At 47.9% G+C, this 20131-nt stretch overlaps 1 protein-coding gene across 1 annotated transcript in view; it reads right to left on the bottom strand.

Annotated features, from left to right (window-relative positions):
* CLASP1 (cytoplasmic linker associated protein 1) overlaps window positions 1-20131 on the bottom strand; it is a 260166-nt gene that overhangs the window by 13436 nt on the left and 226599 nt on the right. Inside the window, exons 34-37 of the mRNA XM_088021764.1 lie at window positions 18892-19138; window positions 16179-16369; window positions 14181-14309; window positions 142-348 (exon numbers count right to left, since the gene is read on the bottom strand). Coding sequence (XP_087877890.1) covers window positions 142-348; window positions 14181-14309; window positions 16179-16369; window positions 18892-19138 — 774 coding nt within the window. The remainder of the gene's footprint in view (window positions 1-141; window positions 349-14180; window positions 14310-16178; window positions 16370-18891; window positions 19139-20131) is intronic.

Here is a 20131-nt window from a genome sequence, read left to right on the forward strand (position 1 = left end):
TTCCTAAAAGCACAGGTTGGCGCCTGCCTTTCCCTCCCCGCCCCTGGGGTGAACGAGGAGAGCAAAGCCCCCACACGCCCGGGGTTGGGTGGTGCCTGCTCCCGGGCAGACGGGCGCCGGCCAGCCGCCGGGAGGGCCCACCTGTAGCAAGCCTGGGATGATGTCGGCGAGGAGCTGCAACAAGGACTCCTTGGCGATCCTCTCGACGACTTTGGTCTGCATCTTGATGGCGGCGAGGTTGATGGGGTAGTCAGCCGTCTGGATGATGGGACAGAGAACTTTGATGCACTGCTCTGGGTGGATGGAGCTGGCCAGCGTGGACGCCGCCTCCTCGGCCGCTCGCACTACCTGAAACACCAGGTCCCCCACACGAGTGAGCTCCCAAAGACCAAGTCACACTGCCACCTAACTTCGGAAGCCAGACCATAGACTTCACTTGATGTCTCTGGCTAATTTTGTACAAGGAAGTAAAAGCAGAATGACTTGGAGGGTGATTTTTCAGGGGGTCGGGGGCATGGGAAGGCACGCGTGGGGATTCTGCCAGAAACCCTGGAAAAGTGGTTCTCCAAGTGTTGCCTCCCCCTATAGCAGCAGCATTCCTGAGAACATGCTAGAAATGCAACCTCCCTGGCTCCAACCCGGACTGGCTGAATCAGAGACTGGGGGTGGGGGGTGGGGGGTGGAGCCCAGCAAGCTGTTTTGGGTTGTTTTTTTTTTTTTCTTCTCAATTTATTTGACAGGGCGCCCGGGTGGCTCAGTCAGTTAAGCATCCGACTCGGTTTTGGCTCAGGTCATGATCCCAGGCTCCTGGGATCGAGCCCCATGGCAGATTCCCTGCTCAGCGGGGAGTCTGCTTTTCCCTCTGACCCTCCCCCTGCTTGTGCTCTGTCAAATAAATAAATTTTAAAAAGCCTTTAAAAATTTATTTGAGAGACAGCAAGCGCATGTGCGAGTGGGCGGGGAGAGGCAGAGGGAGAGAGAGAATCTCAAGCAGACTCCCCGCTGCGTGTGAAGCCTGATGGAGGGCTCAGTCTCACCACTCTGAGATCATGACCTGAGCCAAAACCAAGAGTTGGATGCTTAACTGACTAAGCCACCCAGGCGCCGCCCAGCAAGCTGTTTTAATACTAAGCACTTGGGAGAGTCTCCTATACAGAAAAATTTGAGAGTCTCTGCCCTCAAAGATTAGGAGCTAAAAATAAATATAAATGCTCTCCCACAGCCTGTGGGACATCATCCGCATTTAAAACAACTAGAGAGAAAGAAGCCTAGAAGAAAATTCAGAATGGCTTCAATACTTAGGATTCCATGGAAGTGCCTAATTGTAAAGCAGTTGGGGAGGCTCAGAAAGAATTCTGGGTTTTCCTGTGAGGAGATTCTTTTTTTTTTTTTTTAATTAACATAGAATGTATTATTTGTTTCAGAGGTACAAGTCTGTGATTCATCAGTCTTAAACAATTCACAGCGCTCACCCTAGCACATATCCTTCCCAATGTCCATCACCCAGCCACCCCATCCCTCCCACCCCCCTCCACTCCAGCAACTCTCAGTTTGTTTCCTGAGATTAAGAGTCTCTTATGGTTTGTCTCCCTCTCTGGTTTCGTCTTGTTTCATTTTTCCCCCTGTGAAGAGATTCTTATGGGAAGTTGCTTTTCCAAGAATCTATGCTGGTATCACCTCACCTTGCACTCTGAAAAAGGTACATGAAATAGCCACCTCATGGCCAAAGGAGCAGCCTGACCTCTGAAAAGGTCACAATGCGCTAGAATACACTAAGTACTTGTACTAGAGGCCACGAGAAGGGCCGCAAAAACCCTCTGTAATAAAGGTAGAAATTAAATGCAAAACCAGCAAGGAACAAAGAGCGCGGGCTCTGGACTTGGGTGGTAAACCCTAGCCACGCCATTCACAAGTGCTAAACCCCCATCTCCTTATCTGTAAGATGGGGATACCTCACAAATACCATTTGATAAGTAGTATCAGAATGTACTATTTAGTAGATGAAAGTTACTCCTACTAATAGCACAGGGCTACATATATAAATGATCAACAAGAACACCAGGCTGTAAACATGTATGCATTTTCTTATGAAATGTAATGAAAATCTACTACTTTTCTCCTACTGCCCTGCCCTGCCCTGGACCGGTCATTCCACCCAGATTCTTCTCTGCTTTGTGTTCTGCTATTTGAAACAAGTCAGTTCTGTCTTTAACTCAGCAACAAGACCAAGGTTATCACCTCAAGCCTTCAATCACCCCAGTGCTCTCATGATTGAAGCAAAGACTGACCAACAAAAACAGCAGACAGACCATCTGGAAGGCATCTTCTAGATTTAGGCAAGAGTGGGCTAAGACATCGGGGCTTACAAGCCAGGGAGGATAGGACATACGGACCACATGAGGTCACTGCAGGGTCCTGACTGAGGCGCTGCCCCCCAGAGCCCCGGCTCCTCTCTCTAGGAGGGACAGGGTCAGATCTCAGGGCGCTGCGGTCATGGTTTCGGGACAAGATACAGCCCAGCCTTGTGTTCAGCTGGGGCTACGCTACCCCGTGAACAGGGCTCACTTCCCGGGGTGTGCCTCAGCGGTCCACGTGTCTGCTCTGCTCTCTGAACAGTAATGGGAAATCCTTTCAACACAAGGGGGCTGAATTCATCTCATTCAAAACTCGGTATTAAGACTGGTCATGCTGCATTAACGGTGGAAGTTCCACCTTGGCTACTCATGTTCCAACACCTGGCATTTAACACTGTGAAAAACTTGGAAGGAAATGCACGGAATGTTCACTCACTATCTCAGAGTGGTAAGATTATGGGTCATTTTATTTTCTTCTTCATTTTTTATATTGAAAAACTGCAATGAGCATCATAGTACTGTTCATAGCCAGGAGAATGTGTTCATAAAAATTTACTTAAAGTGTTTTTTTGAGATCAGGGAAAGTTAACAGTTCAGTCCTTGGTTCATGGGGAGCAGGGAGGATGGGGTGCCGGTGGCCCGTCATCTTCCAGAACTGAATCTGAGCCCTGGCATGGAGTCACACTCCCTGGGTGTTAGCTGAGCCTGGTGCCTCTGTATTTATAATACAGGATATCATTACGGTCGCCATAATAACTACTGTTATCTCTGTTTATCTCCTATGTTTCCGCAAGCTCTCCTCTGCTAAACTACAAAACTCACTGTCCTTCAAACACACGTGGTTGACCATGTGCCCTCCCTGACCAGCAGAAAGATCTTTTTCCTCAACACCTAGAGTTTTTCCTCTATTGCCGGCACCTATTATAGGTTGCTTTGCATTCTTGCCAACATTTTCATGTGTGTCCCCTTCTTCCCAAACAGGCTGCAAAGGCCTAGTAGACAGGGGCTGGGGCATTCCCTTTGTACCCCAAAGTACACTGTAAGGCTGGATATTTACCAGGTGTGCAACACTTCCAGATGGACTGAATTTCATTCTGTCTTCCTGAGGCTAGGTTTCTATTTAAAGAGGCCCTGCCTTCTTGAATTCTCAAAGTTCTCTTTCTTGTTAGAGGCCTTTTGAACTTTCCCTGGGAGGGCCTGCTATCTCCTTAAAGCATTGACCAAAGTCTAGGTGTCTCATTCAATAAGCTCATGCCCCCATCACCTGGCCAGCATGCTCGTGGACACAATGCATACTCTGTGGGGGCAAATTGGGCTTATGTATTAATCATTTCAGGAGTAAAAACGGGGACCCCGATCAGCATGGTTCAAGGATGAATACTGTCTACATGTGAGAAGACAGGTATCAAGAACATCCACAATTTATCTATACTTATTATTTATATCATGCAAAGCACTAGAGAGAGATTTTACTTTACAAGAATCTTATTCTTAATAAGCCCATAAGAGCAACGTCTCTTTCATACCACCATTCCTTCTGCCTTCTGTTTCATGCTCTGTGTATACATTCATTTATTCCCGTGTGTCAGGGACTGAGCTCAGAGCTCAGGCCACAGGCGTGAGGACGATGGCTGGGGGCCCAGCCCTCACAGTGCTGGACTGGGGGTGGCGGGTGGGGGGCGGTCTGTGCAGAGGGGCAGCATGAGGATGCAAAACCCCAGGAAGTGGTGGACCAGACCACAGAAGCAGGCAGGGGCTGAATGGTGGGGAGCTGCCATCTGCAGAGCGTCCTGCCTTTGGCCAGGATTAGATGAAAGGAAGTTGGTGAGGGACGGGACGCAGAATGAGCATCTGTGGAACGCATCCCGAGTGTTCTGTGGAGATGCCTCCAGATCAAGGGCCCTGGTCATGCAGAGCCAGCCCACCGTGCCTCCACCTCCTCTAGAGTATGTGAGCAGTCTGGGTGAGCCAGGCGGCGAGCTCAGCCTTCCCAGGCACCTTGACACAAGCGGGCTGACACCCTGTCCATAAGCATGAACTCAGTCACACTGATGACAATGCCCTCCACTTCACACACACATGAGACAATTTAGAGAAAGCCCACTGTGATTCTCTCCTTGCCAACTCAATCTCCTGCCAAGGCGCAGCTTTTTCCACACACGTCCCCTGAGAGCAGAGTGTTGCGTGGCCCTGGTGGGCACACATGACCTTCTACCTTTCACCTCAAGAAGGGCAGCTCCAGAGTTGTATGGACACATTCTCAGCCTCTGAGAGCAGCGCAGCAGACAAACCTGAGTTCATTCCTCCGGCAAGACACTCAATTGGTCTGATAATCGGGCCTCAATTTTTAAAAAATTTTAAAATGGGGATATAAAAGGTATCAACTGTGACAGATACTGGAGTGAGATAACCTACAAACACCTGCAGCCAAGAGGCCACCAGGAGGGAGAGTGAAGCACCCGGGAGCTCTGGGGCTGCCAGAGTGCACAGCTCTGGCCAGAGGACCCCTCTGACCTGGGCTAGCACCCACATCAAGTGGCTCTGCCATTGCCAAGAATCTAAAAAGCTAACCCGAAACCAGGCCCACATCCATTGAAGACGGCACGGAAGGCCAGCAAGGCTTGGCTCCTGCTTGACCGTCTAGCGGTGTTTATGCCCTCCCCCCCAACCGCCTGTGCCCTGGTGACACGGAGCTGAGGGCACACCCTGCACATGCCCCACTGGCCACTTCTCAGAGCCCCAGCTAACCCCTCCATTCTTCCTCACTGTTGCTCACTCGTGCTCTTCTCCTGGCTGGGCCAGGTCAGCCTTCAAGACTCACTCACCGTAGAACGGCTCTAGGAAGCCGCGTGTGCACCCCTTCGTCACTGCACTCACACACCTTGCTAAAGTGCTCTCTCCCACTAGACTATAAGTCCCTGGAAGGTGAGCTCCCATCTTAGCCATTTTTCTATCCCCCGTGCCCAACAGAATGCCCAATATGCACGAGGTGACCAGGTGCTCAGTGAGTTTGTCAAACGAGTACTCCCACAGTGTATGTATTTTTAAAAATGCCCATGACTGGCAAAGTCACCTCTGGGGCATGCCTCACTGATTTGCATTTACATGTTCCAACCGAGGAGCTAGCCCAGAAAATGAGGAGGAAGCAGGATATCTATAAATGACCAACTTGAGCCTAGGGCAAAATCAACCGTAGAAGGCCCAGAGGGTTCCATTCCAGGTGACATGCCTGAAAGGCAACAGCTCTGTCCTTTGCAAAAGAAGACTTTAGTTCAGGTTGGTTTTTTCTAGTATCCGCTATTTGATGAGGGGCAATGTATTTCTGAGAAGACTTCCATCACGCGACGAATTACCCTAAAATCAAGTGCTTTTCTTCCTCCTCAGTTCCTGCATGTCCCACGGGTTGCTTTAAGTCCACAGTGCACTTGGGAAAGCCCCACACTGGGCACGTGGCTGAGTTATGTACCACTAAGCAGAAGGTGGACAGTGGAAGAGGGGGTCCATCTCTTTTCTAAGCTGGTCCCACAGGGAGACCGTGCTCTGAAACCCATGCCTTTCTGCTGTGCAAAACTACTGTTTCCAAGTATCCTAACATACTGGTCAGAAAGCTTAGTACTGACTGAAAAAACTTTCTTAGTTTTTAAACATGGGGGGAAAAAATAGCAGAGTCAGAAAATACTGGATAATTTCATGGATACAGCCAAGGCAGAAATACCGAGGGACAGGAATCCACGTTTAGGATCCCGCTGGGAGCGGGGCAGCAGCTCAGCGGGTGCAAAGGCAGGCGTGCAAAACAGCCTGGAATTCAGGTGTCAGCAGTGCCACTCAACAGTCCTGACAGGAGCAGACCGCCTCCCTGCGCCCCTCAGCAAGCAGCGAGCATTAATGGGACGAGGAAGGGTACTGGCAGGCTCACAGCGAGAACTCGGTCCCATCGTAAGGTGTCCTTCCTTCCCTCCCACCTCTCCGTGCTCTCTTGTGGTTCAGGTGAAAGGGAGCTACCCTACCCTAGGCAGCTGCTGGGTCCACAGACTTCCACATCTGCTGAGCTGAAACCCAAACCCAAGGAGAACTTCCTCTTCTAGAACTCCAGGAATTCTCCATGTCACCCTGCATGAAGCACTTAATCAAATGTACCTAACATAAAAAGGTTTTCAGAAAATGTCTGAAAACAAAAAGCCAGAAGGTGCACTTTGAGATGGTAAGTTTGAGGCCCTCTCTCTTACACTCGGTCACAGAAAGTTTCCCAAGGCAGACATCATTTTTGGCAAGGCGGGTAGATGTTCCTGACTTCCCTCTAGATGCCAAGCCCCCAGTTTTTGGCGAGCTGCCTGAATCAGGGTGAACTTTAGGTTTTGCCCCTGTGTTCTGTGTAACATAAGAACCAAAGATTATAAATGTAAGCACACAGAGAGCAAAAGTAAACACGGGCACCAGAAAGAAAGGAGAACAATACTGTTTAGGAGACAAGGTGGCCAGAAACGGCAAGGATTTTTAAAAAGGGCGATGGGGCATATTTATGACACGGCAGCATCAAGTAGGTTATAATCCACTTTGAAGTGATCCAAACTGTTCCAAGTCTGACTCTGCTACAGTCTGGATAGAAACATAAGGATTCTTTCTTTTCAAAGTCAGTGAAATAATAGTAGCCAGCTAGGAAAAGCATAATTTCCTCATCTTTTTTTTTAAAAAATGAGATCATTACTAAGAATATTAATGAATGTTTACTTAGAGATAAGGTTTCTTCTAGAGCACAGAACTTGTCAAAATTTGGATTGTGTGTTTTAAGTTCACAAAGTTTGGTTTGGCTGTCACAGACACACCAGAAAAATTGGTTGAATAAAAAAAAGAAAAAAAAAAAAGCAAATGTTCCTAAACAATGACTGGAATCAAAGAAGTCTTCCCAGTTGGGCATACCTAGTTTAGCCCCTCAGAAATGTGGAGGTTGGGGGCGCCTGGGTGGCTCAGTCGTTAAGCGTCTGCCTTCGGCTCAGGTCATGATCCCAGGGTTCTGGGATCGAGCCCCGCATCAGGCTCCCTGCTTCGCGGGAAGCCTGCTTCTCCCTCTCCCACTCCCCTTGCTTGTGTTCCCTCTCTCGCTGTGTATCTCTGTCAAATAAATGAATAAAATCTTAAAAAAAAAAAAAAAGAAAGAAATGTGGAGGCTAAGGAAAAGCATGGCGCCACCTTCTGGGGAAAAGCCGGAAAGACCTTATACAAACGGGATCCACACTGTTTTGGTATCCACCAGGATCCTGGGGAGATTTGGTCATTGGTGAGAGACTGGCATTTAATAAATGCCAGGATTTAAGGTGGGGTGCCAGCATGGGTCTGGACCTGCTTGCAAGTCCTCACTTAGCTAGGCTCAGTACCATGCCAGAGCGAGCAAGGTAGGAAAGAAAAAAAAAAAAAAGCTCCAAGTGGAACGTCCACAGGCCTGAGTTTTGGACCTGGTGTTGTCATCAACTAGTGAGGTGGTCTGGGGAGAAATTTCTTCTGCTTTCCAGGCCTCAGCTCCCATCATCAGAAAAATGAGGGGGAGACTATGAAATCAAGGATTTTCACATTATCTTGGGTTATATGACCTTATCTTCCACCCCTCCTTGATGAGCACTTTCTCCTGGGGGGACAAAAAAACAACAGAAACGCACAGGAAAAATGTCAGGAGGCCAAGTCTGAATGAAATGATGTCTAACAAGACAGCCATCACATCCTTGCCTGGAAACGCAGATTTGGGCCAATACTTTCTCTCTCATAATGTATTGAGGCAGCTAAGGGGGAGACTTACTCTGTCCTACCCCAAAGGGCAGAATTACGGCCAAGAGGAAAAAGGGCTGAGGTGTCAGGAGGGGCTGAGGTGTCAGGAGGGCACCGCAGACACTGGGCTGGCCGGCCTCTCAGGAGGGGCTGAAGAGACAACCTAAACCTCAGATGGGAAGCTGGGCAGCACACAGAAGCCTCCTCCACTGCAGCCCCAGTGTCCACCTCTCAAATCTCATAGTGTTTTCCAGGCTGGAGGTGACAATGTCACAGTCACTCCAGGGCAGCAGCCTCAAGACAAAAGTTGTGTTTTCCATTGGTGTTTTAAAGTCTGTTCAACCAAATTTAAAGAGCCTTCTTAGATGTGTTTAGGAAAGCTTGTCGACAATTCTGTCCATCCGTCTACTTTCTTGGGTGGACGAGGAGAGAAAGGATGGTACTTTCAGTTTTCAACAATGAGTCCTGCAGGGCATGGCGCATCCCTGCTCCCCACGCACCTGCGTTCTAGAGACCCAGAGAGCGCTTGTGACTTGCCCACAGTCACACAGCCAGTGAAAGGCAGACGCAGGATGAGAACCCAGGACTTCAAACTCCAAACTCAAAGGCTCTGACATTAAACAGTGGCCCTCTTGCCTGTTTCTGGGTGAGATGCCTTTCCTGAAGCTACAGGAGCTAAAGGCCACGAGTCACACCGGGCTCCTAGGAGGGCCAGTCCACCAGAGGGAGGAGCCGCAGCCCTGCCCCCGAGTAACAATGCAAGGGCGGCCGGCGCTGCCATTCAGAAGCAAACACTGCGCCTGGCACTTGACGACAATCCTGCGGGGTGGGACATGGTAGCTCCGCTTGACACACAGAACACGACAGCAGTGTGGGTTCTATGGAGTCTTCTAAGCCCATGTTCCCTGCCCCTGGCCGTGCTGCCCTGGCTCACTGTTAGAATCCTGCCCCTAACTACTCCTCGCAGCCAATCTCGGGTTCTAACTACCTCAGGCAGTCTCCCCTGCCTCTTCCAGCCCACTCCAAACTCTAGTGCATCTCACTCTGAACCACACGTTTGCTTTAACCTCAACTGAACCACGGGCTCTTTGAAGACTGGAGCCCTGCCCCCTGCCCCCCCACTTCCTGCCTCCAATAATAAAATATTTACCAGAATTTGTGCTATTAGTGTCAGACTGTTGGCTTGACAACTACTAACCTTTAAATGAGTATATAGATTTCTGTTTTTGCCTTTCGGTTAAGCAGCAAAAACGTACAAAGGAATCGGGTTTCTAGCCACATCCCAAGACTGATTCAAGGAAAAAGTACATATTTAGAACCTAAAAAGGTTTAGGTTTGTTACTCAATAGCAACTTCTAGTACCGTGAGGCTGGATGAGATACAGATAATCATCTAGTCCACTCCCTGCGCTAACAGGTAAGAAAAACCAAGGTCCAGAGAGGTGAAGTAATTTCTCCAGGTTCACACAACGCATTGTTCTCTAGGGCCAACTGACACATGGCTGCTGCCCCGGGAGGCTTCCAAAGACCATTCCAGAGTGCAGAGGGTCTGGGTTTAGGCGTGGTCAGTTAGTGATTTTAATTGGTATTTGAAAGAGAATTATCCGCTTGCTAAAATAAAACGTGACACACTCTGACACACTGCTGCTTTTCTCTGGCCCTATTTGTCAAAAGGACTGCGTAAGACACGCCACACCAGCAGGATAAAGCAGAAGCAAGAAGCTAGTTCCCCAAATGTTTATTTTTAAAATAATTTTGGTCTGGCTTTACTTTTAATTCCTTGAAATCATAAAATATAAAATTAACTAGAAATGCTTTAAAAACAAAACCCCTAAAAGAAAAAAACTGTTTTATATTTATCTCAGAATCCAACTTCCCCAAACAAATCAAACCACCCAAGGCTGGACGGTGATGCCCGGAAGCCCCAGACTTTTGTGCATGGCAAGAATGTTTGGTGACCCAGTCCAGCACATAAAAGGATGCTAACACTCTCTTCTCTAGTAGACAAATAAAACTGAATATTCACTAATGTGGGCAAGGGCAACTTCAGGAAACGATCCAAAAGTTTCAATTATAGAACATCTTCAAGACACAGAGTTGGTGTTTCTTTCAACTTTAAACATTTACCAAACATTTCCACATTTGGAGGATTTTATGTAAGACAAAATTCCTGGGAGCAACAGCTGTTCTTACATCAAATGTGTCTAAAATGATTCATAATCAGCATATCAATTGTTCACAAAGAAAGAGGTGCTTCTGAAACAGATAAGGATGTCTAAAACCAGTTTCATGTGGTAATATTCATAGAGCATATGACATGTCCACACTGTCATGTCTTTGAGTCTTGTGATGGTCATGCTTTATAGGGTCACACAGAGGTGATGAGACCCAGTAACACAGCTGGACAGGACACATGCTGGACTGAAAACCAGATTTCCTGCCTCCGGAGTCATCCCCACCACACTGACCCCAGAATTCGTTTGCACCATCGATTCTCTTATCAAATCCCCTCTTCACCGGTGAAGGAGAGAATCAGCACCAGCCTGAACAGATTGCAAATTCTAAGAGGAGAAAAGGTAAAATCGATGTTTTCTTTCAAAACAGAAAATGGGCTTCAGATTTCTGAAGGTCACTACCAAGGCTGAGCTCTTTGAGATGTTCGATACAAGCTAACCCTCCTGAAAACCACAGTGACTTCATTAACAAGTCGTTAAAACTCTGTAGCAAAGTTTATTTACTAAAAACATAAAAACAAGGAGTTAGACAATGAAGGAGATGTACTTATTCAAATAAGGAACAAAAGAAAACATCTCTAAGCTGATCCACACCAACGTCTCAAATAGAAACTCTAAACTGGTATCCAAATCCTCCATGGTGCTTAACCAAGTCTGTGCTGGCTGAAGATGGGTGATGCCTGAGCGAAATCTAGTACCTGATACACTTTCAGTGTGTAGCAAAAATGTTTTCACGTGCACGGTTCCTTTTAAAAGACCCTGAGAAAACAGCCCCTGGCTTAAAGGATGGGAAAACAAGCCATCTTATCAATAGCCCTACCCTACTCCTCTTCTTTCACTGCTATTGTCCTGGTGCCATCACAAGGTGCCTTGTGGCGTGGCCACCACCACAGCGGGCACGAGAGGACATCTGCCGCTAAGGTCTCAGGGCAGCTTGTGCCAGCCTGCCGGGTCTCACGTCCTTCATGTCCTGCTAAAGCCTGGACTCTGTCTGTGAATACAAAACCAACTAGCTTCCTACGGGACGGAAGTTCCGGGGCGCTCAAAGGAATGACCCCACTTGGGAAGCACTGACTAGCTAGGAGAGCAGACTTTGCCTCTGAAGGACCAATATTAGTCACTGGGTCTAGAAACATTTTGGATCCTTCCCAATCAATGTCTGAATAACGCCCGAATGTAGTGACGAGAAAACGTAACTAGAGAAATACCGTGTGCGATGTTCTCTGCCAACAAGATGGCTACACACAAACTTGATGTGCACCTAAGTATTCTGCCTGAAAACACAAGAACGGGGAATGGAGACAGATCAGTTAAAATACGAGAAAGACTAGAAAAATTTCAAAGGGAAAGAAAAAGAAAAAAACCATACCTAAAACCTACACACACACACAGGTGCCCAAGTGAGGAGCTTCTGGCAAAGTGACAGAGTGAAGTTTCATAAGGAAAACTACAAGGGCACCGAGTCAAGGTGAGTACGAAAGTATGCAAAGCAGGGGAGACCTGCCAATACAGGCAATCCTTTATTTGGAACACAGTGTTTTCCCCACCTGCTTTATCAGGCAATCAGTGACAGCAGCGTGCAGACCCTGGGTTACTTGACTTCCATGTCAACTGAACGCTGGTAAGTTTACTTTAAGCAACAGATATTTTCTGCTTCTGTCCCTTAGGCAATTGAAAGGCCATTACACCTAAGAACTTTCTCTCCTCAATTTCTCATTTTGCAGGAGAAAAAAAAAAAAAAAAACAAACCCAAAGCACGATTCCTCAAGAAAACAGCTAATAGTAAACAGACTATTTAATTCTGCTCACTTGTACTTCCTAGGGTCTACTGTCAAAGTTTCAAAGTTTAAGATCAGGATGCCGACTTTAAACACAGACATCTTCCAAGGGGACAGTTAGTAAGTGCCACATACTATGGATGGCTTAGTTTCACCTTGATGCCACATTCTAAGTATGTCCTCTCCTGAGGAAACAACTGATTTCAGATATTTGCCAAAAAAAAAAAAAAAGAAAAAAACCACTTTTACTTAAGATTTATTTATATTTTTGAGAGAGAGCACCAGTGGGAGGGGCAGAGGGAGATGGGGAGAGAATCTCAAGCCAACTCCCTGCTGAGTGTGGAGCCCAACGCGGGGTTCCGATCATGACCTGAGCCGAAACCGAGAGTCAGACGCTTTAACCGATTGTGACACCCAGCCACCCCTTACATCATTTTGTGATCATGTATTCTCACTAAGGAGAAGCTATTATGGTTTAAAAAAAAAAAAAAAAAAAGCCAGCATCGGCCAGGCCAGTTGCCCCTTAAAAGAGACACACGACCTGCTTCACATCTTGGTTCTGCCAATAACTGCCACATATTACCTGACAAATTACAGCATCTTTTGGACCCTCTTTCCTTGCTCAGGAGTAATGGTGTTGACTGTATTAGCTCATCTGGTCCTCACATTTTTTAAATGAGTTACTGTAAATGGAAAGTGTTTTGTTCAAACATGAGTGATTTTCCCTATCGCACAACCAAGCCAGATTTCAGAAGCATACGGTATCGCGTCTGAAACACGTCTATCACTTACGAACCTGTTTTGTCTAGGGCTATCAGGTGGAGATGCCTATACAGAGCATGAGACCCAGATCTCTGATGAGTCTGCTATCGTGGGGTGGATTTCAGGAGGTCAGACCTGTCACTGTTTGACAGTCACATAACTGCTAAACAGAGAAAAACCATGATTTAGGGTCTGGATTCTTTTTGTAGACATGTAAGAACTGCTCTCACTGCAATTCCCTTAATCCACGAGGGTGCTTGTGAGAGTCACGTGGGAGCTGAGAGAATGACCTGAACAAGTGGTTATGTGTCGCTGGGGTCGAACCCACTCAAGTTTTCTAGAGTTCTAAGTACATAGCCCTATTTTCCATAGTGCCTTTTATCGGCTGCTGAGATCACTTGTACTTAGAAAGCTGCATCCATCTTCCCTGTTGGTCTCTAGACACGCAAAGGACTGGTGAGCCACGGGGGCTGGGCACCTAGGAAGCACGGGGACTGACTGAGTCCAGTCGCGGCCGGCTGTAAGTGTGCGGGGCACAGAAACACGTCCTTCCGGCTCCCTGGTAGGCCTCTGAGGTGCCAGGACAGTCTCCTAGCACCTTATGTGTTCGGGAGCTAGGAGGAGAGGCAGATGACATGACTGCGTCCGTTCGTCCAGATCTTGCAGAGAGGGGCACGAGAGGGCAGGAGAGTGAGGAAGACCGACGTGGTGTAGCACCTCTGTCAACACGTACGGGGCCAGGAACCCTCACTGACTTCTCATTTAATTCTCACGGGAAACTGTGACCATATCCACACCTCTATCTTACACACAAGGACACTGAGGCTTGGAAGCTGAAAGAACCTGTCTGAAGTTGTGGAACAAGGAAGAACTGGGTCTAGCACTCGCACATCTTTGTCTCCCAAGCCAACCTCGATCTCCCAACACCAGTCTGGTGGGTGCTGAATGCCACCAGGAAATGGCAGACCCCTACACCCGTTCTTCTGACCCACAGCAATGGGAACCACTGACTTGAGAAATCCCTCAGGGACAGGTCAGCAGAACAGGCCAGTTTCCGTACAGGTGGAAAGGGAATCAGGAACCTACCAAGTGGCACCAGGCCTTCAACTGCACCTGGCCTTAGCCGTCACACCAGCAATGAGATCTCTGCCCTGTATCACGGCCCGGGGCCCAGCTCAAAGGCAGCGACTCCCTGTCTTGGGCCAGACAGTGATCCACGCTCCTCCTCTCTTCCCACATCCTCAATGCACCCCAGACCCGTCTGCTCAGCACTCCTAGGCCAGAGGCCTGGCTCACCTCCTTATGGGAATCTTTATGGGCTTCCAGAGTCTTCATAATGGTCAGCTCGGCGTAGTTTTTAAATCTGGCTGGCTGGTTTCTCAGAATTTCCCGTAAAACTCTCAATGCTAGTGCTCGGATGGAATGCTGGAGTACAAGAGGAAAGAAAGACGTTAGCAAACGCTACCCAGAGCTTTAGTGAACACGCCAGCCAGCAGCGTCCAACAGGGCCAAGCGCCCAGCCCTGGGCTCCCCCGGAACCTCGCTGGAACCCCAACACAGGTCCCACTGCTTAGGTGGCCCAGGCTGAGGGGCCAGCTCCAGGAGGCAGGTGCTGTGCCTATGCTGACATTCCCAGGGCCTAGCACCTAAGAGGGACCTGATGAAGGTTTCTGGAATGAGCCAAATGAGGACCAAATGAGACTGAACGAGGACGATACATCTAAGTTCATTATCCATCTCCTGGGGGATTTCCAGATTTCCTGAGGTTTAGATAACGCAAATTACCCTTTTGTAAAATGTACAAAAGAACAGGTAAAAAGCATGTAACCATTTCATCAACACGACCTGTAAGACCGTGGACTAAGACAGCCGCAGACCTGTCGTTACTCCCGACCTTCTGTGTGATGAGATCACAGGGGAAGGGGATGTGTACATGCCTCGAGCTGTCTGAGGCCCAAGTCTCACCATTTGGAGGAAAGCCATTTCAAACAGACTCCTAATCTCAATAAAAGAAAAAGGGGTTTATACCAAACAGAGCCAAAAAGTACATCCTGATTCTTCGTCACTCATCTGTACAGTTCACACACTAACACACCATCCACCTGCCCTCTACGTGACATCACTTTATCTACCAACGAAGGCTGACCAAGCAGACGGGCTTCAGCAGCCAATACTCTGTGTAAGGAAGTTAATACAGCCCTTTCATCACTGTCCTTCTATCTGTACACCAAACCATTAACCCAAAGCATGAAAGAAATCAGTCACCGTGACACTCGCCAGCCCCACGCGCACCCGTCTTCCAACAAAGTCCCCATCAATGTGACCGAGTGTGACCTATACCGTGGGCTGTGTTGAGCTTCCCCCAAATCCACCCGGTCCTGCCCTTGAGCTCTTCACCACACCTACTTTGTTGTTGTTTCTGCCAGCCTACACAAAGCCCAGTACAGAGACAGACTTTTACTTCTAGAGTGTAATTCAGACAATTCCCAACATTTACTGCTGTCTCCACATAGGGGACCAGCGCACAGATGGGTGAAGGCAGGGCTCTAACTAGGCTGCTCCCTTCTGTGAGAGTCATCTACGTGGTACCATGGGTGGGTTACAGACCAGGCATGGTACAAATGCCTTGTGGGCCACGTTTTTCATTTTAAAAATAATAAAGAAAATAATAGAAAATAATCCATACTTCTAGAACTTGTTGCTTGACCAATGAAGACCACTGGAACTGCTCACCTATGCAGGGCTGAACCTACACAGAATTTCATGGAAGGCAGCATCTAGTAGGGTCTTTTAAAAAATGAACTTGCACTGGGTGTTATGCACAAACAATAAATCATGGAACACTACATCAAGAACTAATGATGTAATGTACGGTGATTAACATAACAATAAAAAAGATGATAAATTCAAAGATAAATAAATAAATAAAAAATGAACTTGCCTCTTTCTCAATTCCACATGAAACATAAAACTCACACGGGGAAGAGCTCATTGTAAAAAAACATTCCATGCTAACAAAGTCATAAGAAATTTTGTGTGAGACAAGGTAACCTGAAGCAGGAACAAGTTTCCCTCAGGTCCTACAAACCCGATTACAGAAAAAACTTGCATATAATAAGCTAGGAATGGGGCCTGTCTCTGACCAAAACATGACCTCACTAACTGCTGCTCAGAAAATATATGAAAAATGTTTTGATGTAAACAGTAGGCACAATAGAGAAAGTAAAGCTGAAGCCAAACTCAAGGAGAACAGGACTCAAGGGGGGACACATAAGGACGAGGAAAGAGCCTCACGTCTTTGTCCCCAAGCGTCTCCAGCAGCAGGAGCAAAATGGTCTTGAAGTGTTCCTCCCAGACGCCGAGGCTGTCTTCCCGGGTGATCTTGAGCAGCTCCAGCAGGGCACCTTTCCGTTCCTCCACCCGCTCATTGTGGTTGGACAGCTCCTTCAGCAGGTCGGCCACCAAGTCAGAATGGTCAATGGGTACTGGGGAGACACCGAGACAAGTCACATCACAAGGGAAGCCCCGGCTGGGGACGCGCCCCCAGAGATGCTCAACCTCCCCTCCAATGGCTCCCCGTCTCCCAGAGGCAGCTTCTCCTCCATCCCTGCTGCCATGCCCTCCACCCTGCTTTGAACCACCTCACTCTCTACACCCTCAGCAGGCCACCTCCCCAGCTGTGAAAAGAGAGATGTGAGAACAGGCGTCAAGTTCTGATTATCTACGTCTTTAACCCTTCCTTACCATCTTTTGCCCCCTCCCATTTCAGATAAATGGGAGGAACCATCTAATAGGCCCTCCTCTACGGTCTTCCTTCCCCAAGTCTATCCCCAGCGCAGCAGTCCGAAGTCGGGCCGCCACCGGACAGGCCCCTCCCGCTATCACACCCACCAAAGCACGCACATTTTCCTCAGGGCCCTCCTCACCGTCACATCTGATCCTCTGACATCCCTTCCCTGCCCCAATATCCAGAGCTTAGTAACCAGCACAGCAAACAAATACTAACCAAGATGTTTAGACTATTCTTGGACTATTTACAGACTAAACTTGCCAACCAAGATCACTTAGCAAAATCACTCGCAGGGACTTCAACCATGGAAGACCATCCTTTCTCTTCCCATGTTCTTTCAAGAGACCTCAACTCTGAACAGTCCCTTTCAATACAAAGGATGAAAAGGCAAAGACGAATCATTAGAAACTACTTAAATTTGTATTTGCATACTTTTCTTTTTTAGCATCTAAGAGAGGGGAACACACACACAGGAAGTTTGAAATGTTAAAGAACTTGATCTTTCTCCCCTGCATTCCCACCTTTCTCTTTGAGCCTTTTTTTTTCCTTTAAGCCTTTTAGTATACAGATGGTGAAAAGATAACTACCAACACCCAGCCCAATCTCTATTCTATCTTAAACGAGAGCTACAAATGGGTTAACTTAAATGAGTTATCAATTCTATGAGCAATGAAAGGAAACAGCTCCCTATTCCATGAAAGGACAATGCATAATAACCATCATACCCCTAGCCCACGGCCCCGGAAACACACACTAGGATCCCTTGGGAATTTAAGGAGCCGATACCCACTGGCAATCAGCAAGTAAGAGCCAGGGGATGTGCCTTGAGACAACTGAAGGACTTCACTGCTGTCTTAGGATCCCATCACTGTCTGAGCCACTGAGAGAGCACAGTTGCCCTTCTTCTTTTTTTAAAAGTAGGCTCCACATCTAACGTGGGCTTGAACTCACGACCCTGAGATTAAGAGTTGCACGCTCTGCTGACTGAGTCAGGGAGCCAGCCAGGCGGCCCCCAGTGTTCCTTCTTTCGTATCCCCACTGAAACCAGCATCTGCTCTAGTGTGGCACTCCCCTATTTCCAGGGCCACTGTGATAAGTCTGTTTCCTCTGACAGGACTTGAGTTCTCTGAGGCCAGGGACTGTGTCTCATTTGCCTCCTTCTCCCCAGCAAGCTACACAGTTCATTACACACAGTGAATGCTGTTTAGAGTTCTAATTTAGGGTTCTGATTTCATTCTCCATTCAAAATTAAAACACAAAAGGTTTGGAAACAAAGAGAATATATATAATTTAAAAAAAAATGACTATTAAGTGAACATGACAATCAGGTGAAAAGGAAATAATTAAGTTCCTGATGAAAATACCATCACACCAACGCATACTTGACTCACTTATTACTCAATAATGGATAATGGGTCTTAACACAAGTGTCAGAAAACAAAACAAGACAGACTAGTTCTGTTCCATGCCAAGTATATTTTGGGACAAGTAATTCAATCTCTCCGAACCCTTAGATTCTTAATCTGTGAAATGGGAATAATCCCCTCTATCTCATTAGATATACAGGTAAAACACTGAGTTCAGCAGCAAGCACATGGTAACACAGGAGCTCAGTATGTGCCAGATTCCCTCTCTCCAAACCACAGGACAGAAGTCAACCTAAAGCAGCTCCAGGGAGACCTGGTTAAAATGCCGGTGACAGAAGAAGGGAGCCTCTCAGTGGTTGCTACAGGATCGTACTTCCACAGCTCAGGGCTGGGAGAGTGCGCAGCAGGGGCCTCTGCTCCCCAACAGTAGTAGCTAACTGCTACTCCTCTCGTGCTTCTGACCTCCACTCAGGCCCCGGCTCCTCGGGGAAGACTTCCCTCATGGATACAGCTGACCTGCCTTCACTGCACAGTGTCATAGCTCCAAGTTCTGGTGAGCTGTGTGACTCCGATTTCATGACTGCCTCTGGGAGGAGGCTGTAAGCTCTCGGGGGGCAGGCACTGTGCATACTTTCGCCCACGGTTGTGCCTTCCATGCCTAAGCACAAGGTAGGAGAGCTCAGTGAGCAGCTGCTGAGTGAGAGGCTAACCAGAACAGACCCAGTATGTCCATTTAGGTTTGCCCTGTCGGCCCAGAGCTGCTCTGACAAGAGGAGAAAGCCCCACAGGAAGCACTTTTGGATGGGCGGGGGGGTGGGGGGGGAACGGAATCAAGTGAAGAAAGACGAACCGTCTCGAAGCTGCTCCATGTCATCATCAAACACGGCCTCCTTCAGAGCTGTCTTGTCATAGGTGTTGATGGTGTCGGAGTAGGGGTACGGATTGTAGTCTCGCACCCGCGGCCCTGGGAAGGCGCGTGGAGGCTGGGTGTTGAGGAGGGACGTCTTGTTATCCAGAGCTGTTCTGCCTCCTTCCACCACATCGCTGCCTCCCCGGCCCTCTGTGGCAGGCGAGGCAACTCCACCATCACGGGACACCTGCAGCACAGCACATGGTCAGTTCCTGCTTAGGAATTTTAACAAACTCTTCCTTTAACTTTTCACAAGTATTAGGGGAGCCAGATTTTGCACTTGAAATCTGGCCACCGACAGAAAGATAGTGACTAGGATTTCAATCTGCAAACATCTAATTCATAAACTACTGTACCGGGAACCGAACATGCTTACGTTTTCACCCCTTCATTCATTCATTCACACGTAAAGTCTGTTTTACTTTGTACTCGGTGATGACTTTTAACCAAACATTTCTCCAGGAATCTCATGTGCCAGCACTGCCGCCATCATTTCTTCACGGACAGCAGGATTTTCTCAGTGATGCCTTGACACAACACCAATGTGAGATGCTCCCCCGAAGACCACCACAAGATCTAAAGCAGCCCAACCATCCAGGATATCCTTGTATATATTTCCCCAAAGCCAAACAATGCTTACTAATCCCTAGCAATGGAGAACTCTGTATCCGAGAGGCCAATCACCCCCTGGACACCTGTGACTCTCAGCTGGGCTTTATGCTGGGTCAAAGAATAGGCTTTGCTGCTATTTCCTGAAACTTTTTCTTCCTAATATATTCTGAGACTTGTCCTTAACAAATTAAACCCTTGGTGTCCTTTGGCCCTTGTGTCATGTTCCTGACTCCCCCCTCACTCCCAGGGGGTCCCTTCTCCTGAGAAGCACTGACCGGCCTGTCTGGCTCCCTTTGCAGGGCGGCAGTATAACCAAGCTAGTGTGGGCCAACTGCCAGGAGCAAAGCAAAACCCTCACTTTCCTCACCCCCACCATCTGACTATGTAACCATGGTAGAGCCATCTCTAGGCAGCCAGACCACACTGGGTGATTGCTGTGGCACGTGTCTGACTTGTGCTGCTGACAAGATACATCTCCTTCACTTTGTGCTTATGCATTTTTTAAAATTATGGCCAAAAAAAAAAGCCAGTTTAAAATTGTGGCAAAATACACAAAGATCATTGTAAT

The sequence above is a fragment of the Eumetopias jubatus genome, unplaced genomic scaffold (genome assembly GCF_037043125.1).
Source record: "Eumetopias jubatus isolate StellerSeaLion01/CBP00866 unplaced genomic scaffold, mEumJub1_p1.0 scaffold_3, whole genome shotgun sequence".
Lineage (NCBI taxonomy): Eukaryota > Metazoa > Chordata > Mammalia > Carnivora > Otariidae > Eumetopias > Eumetopias jubatus.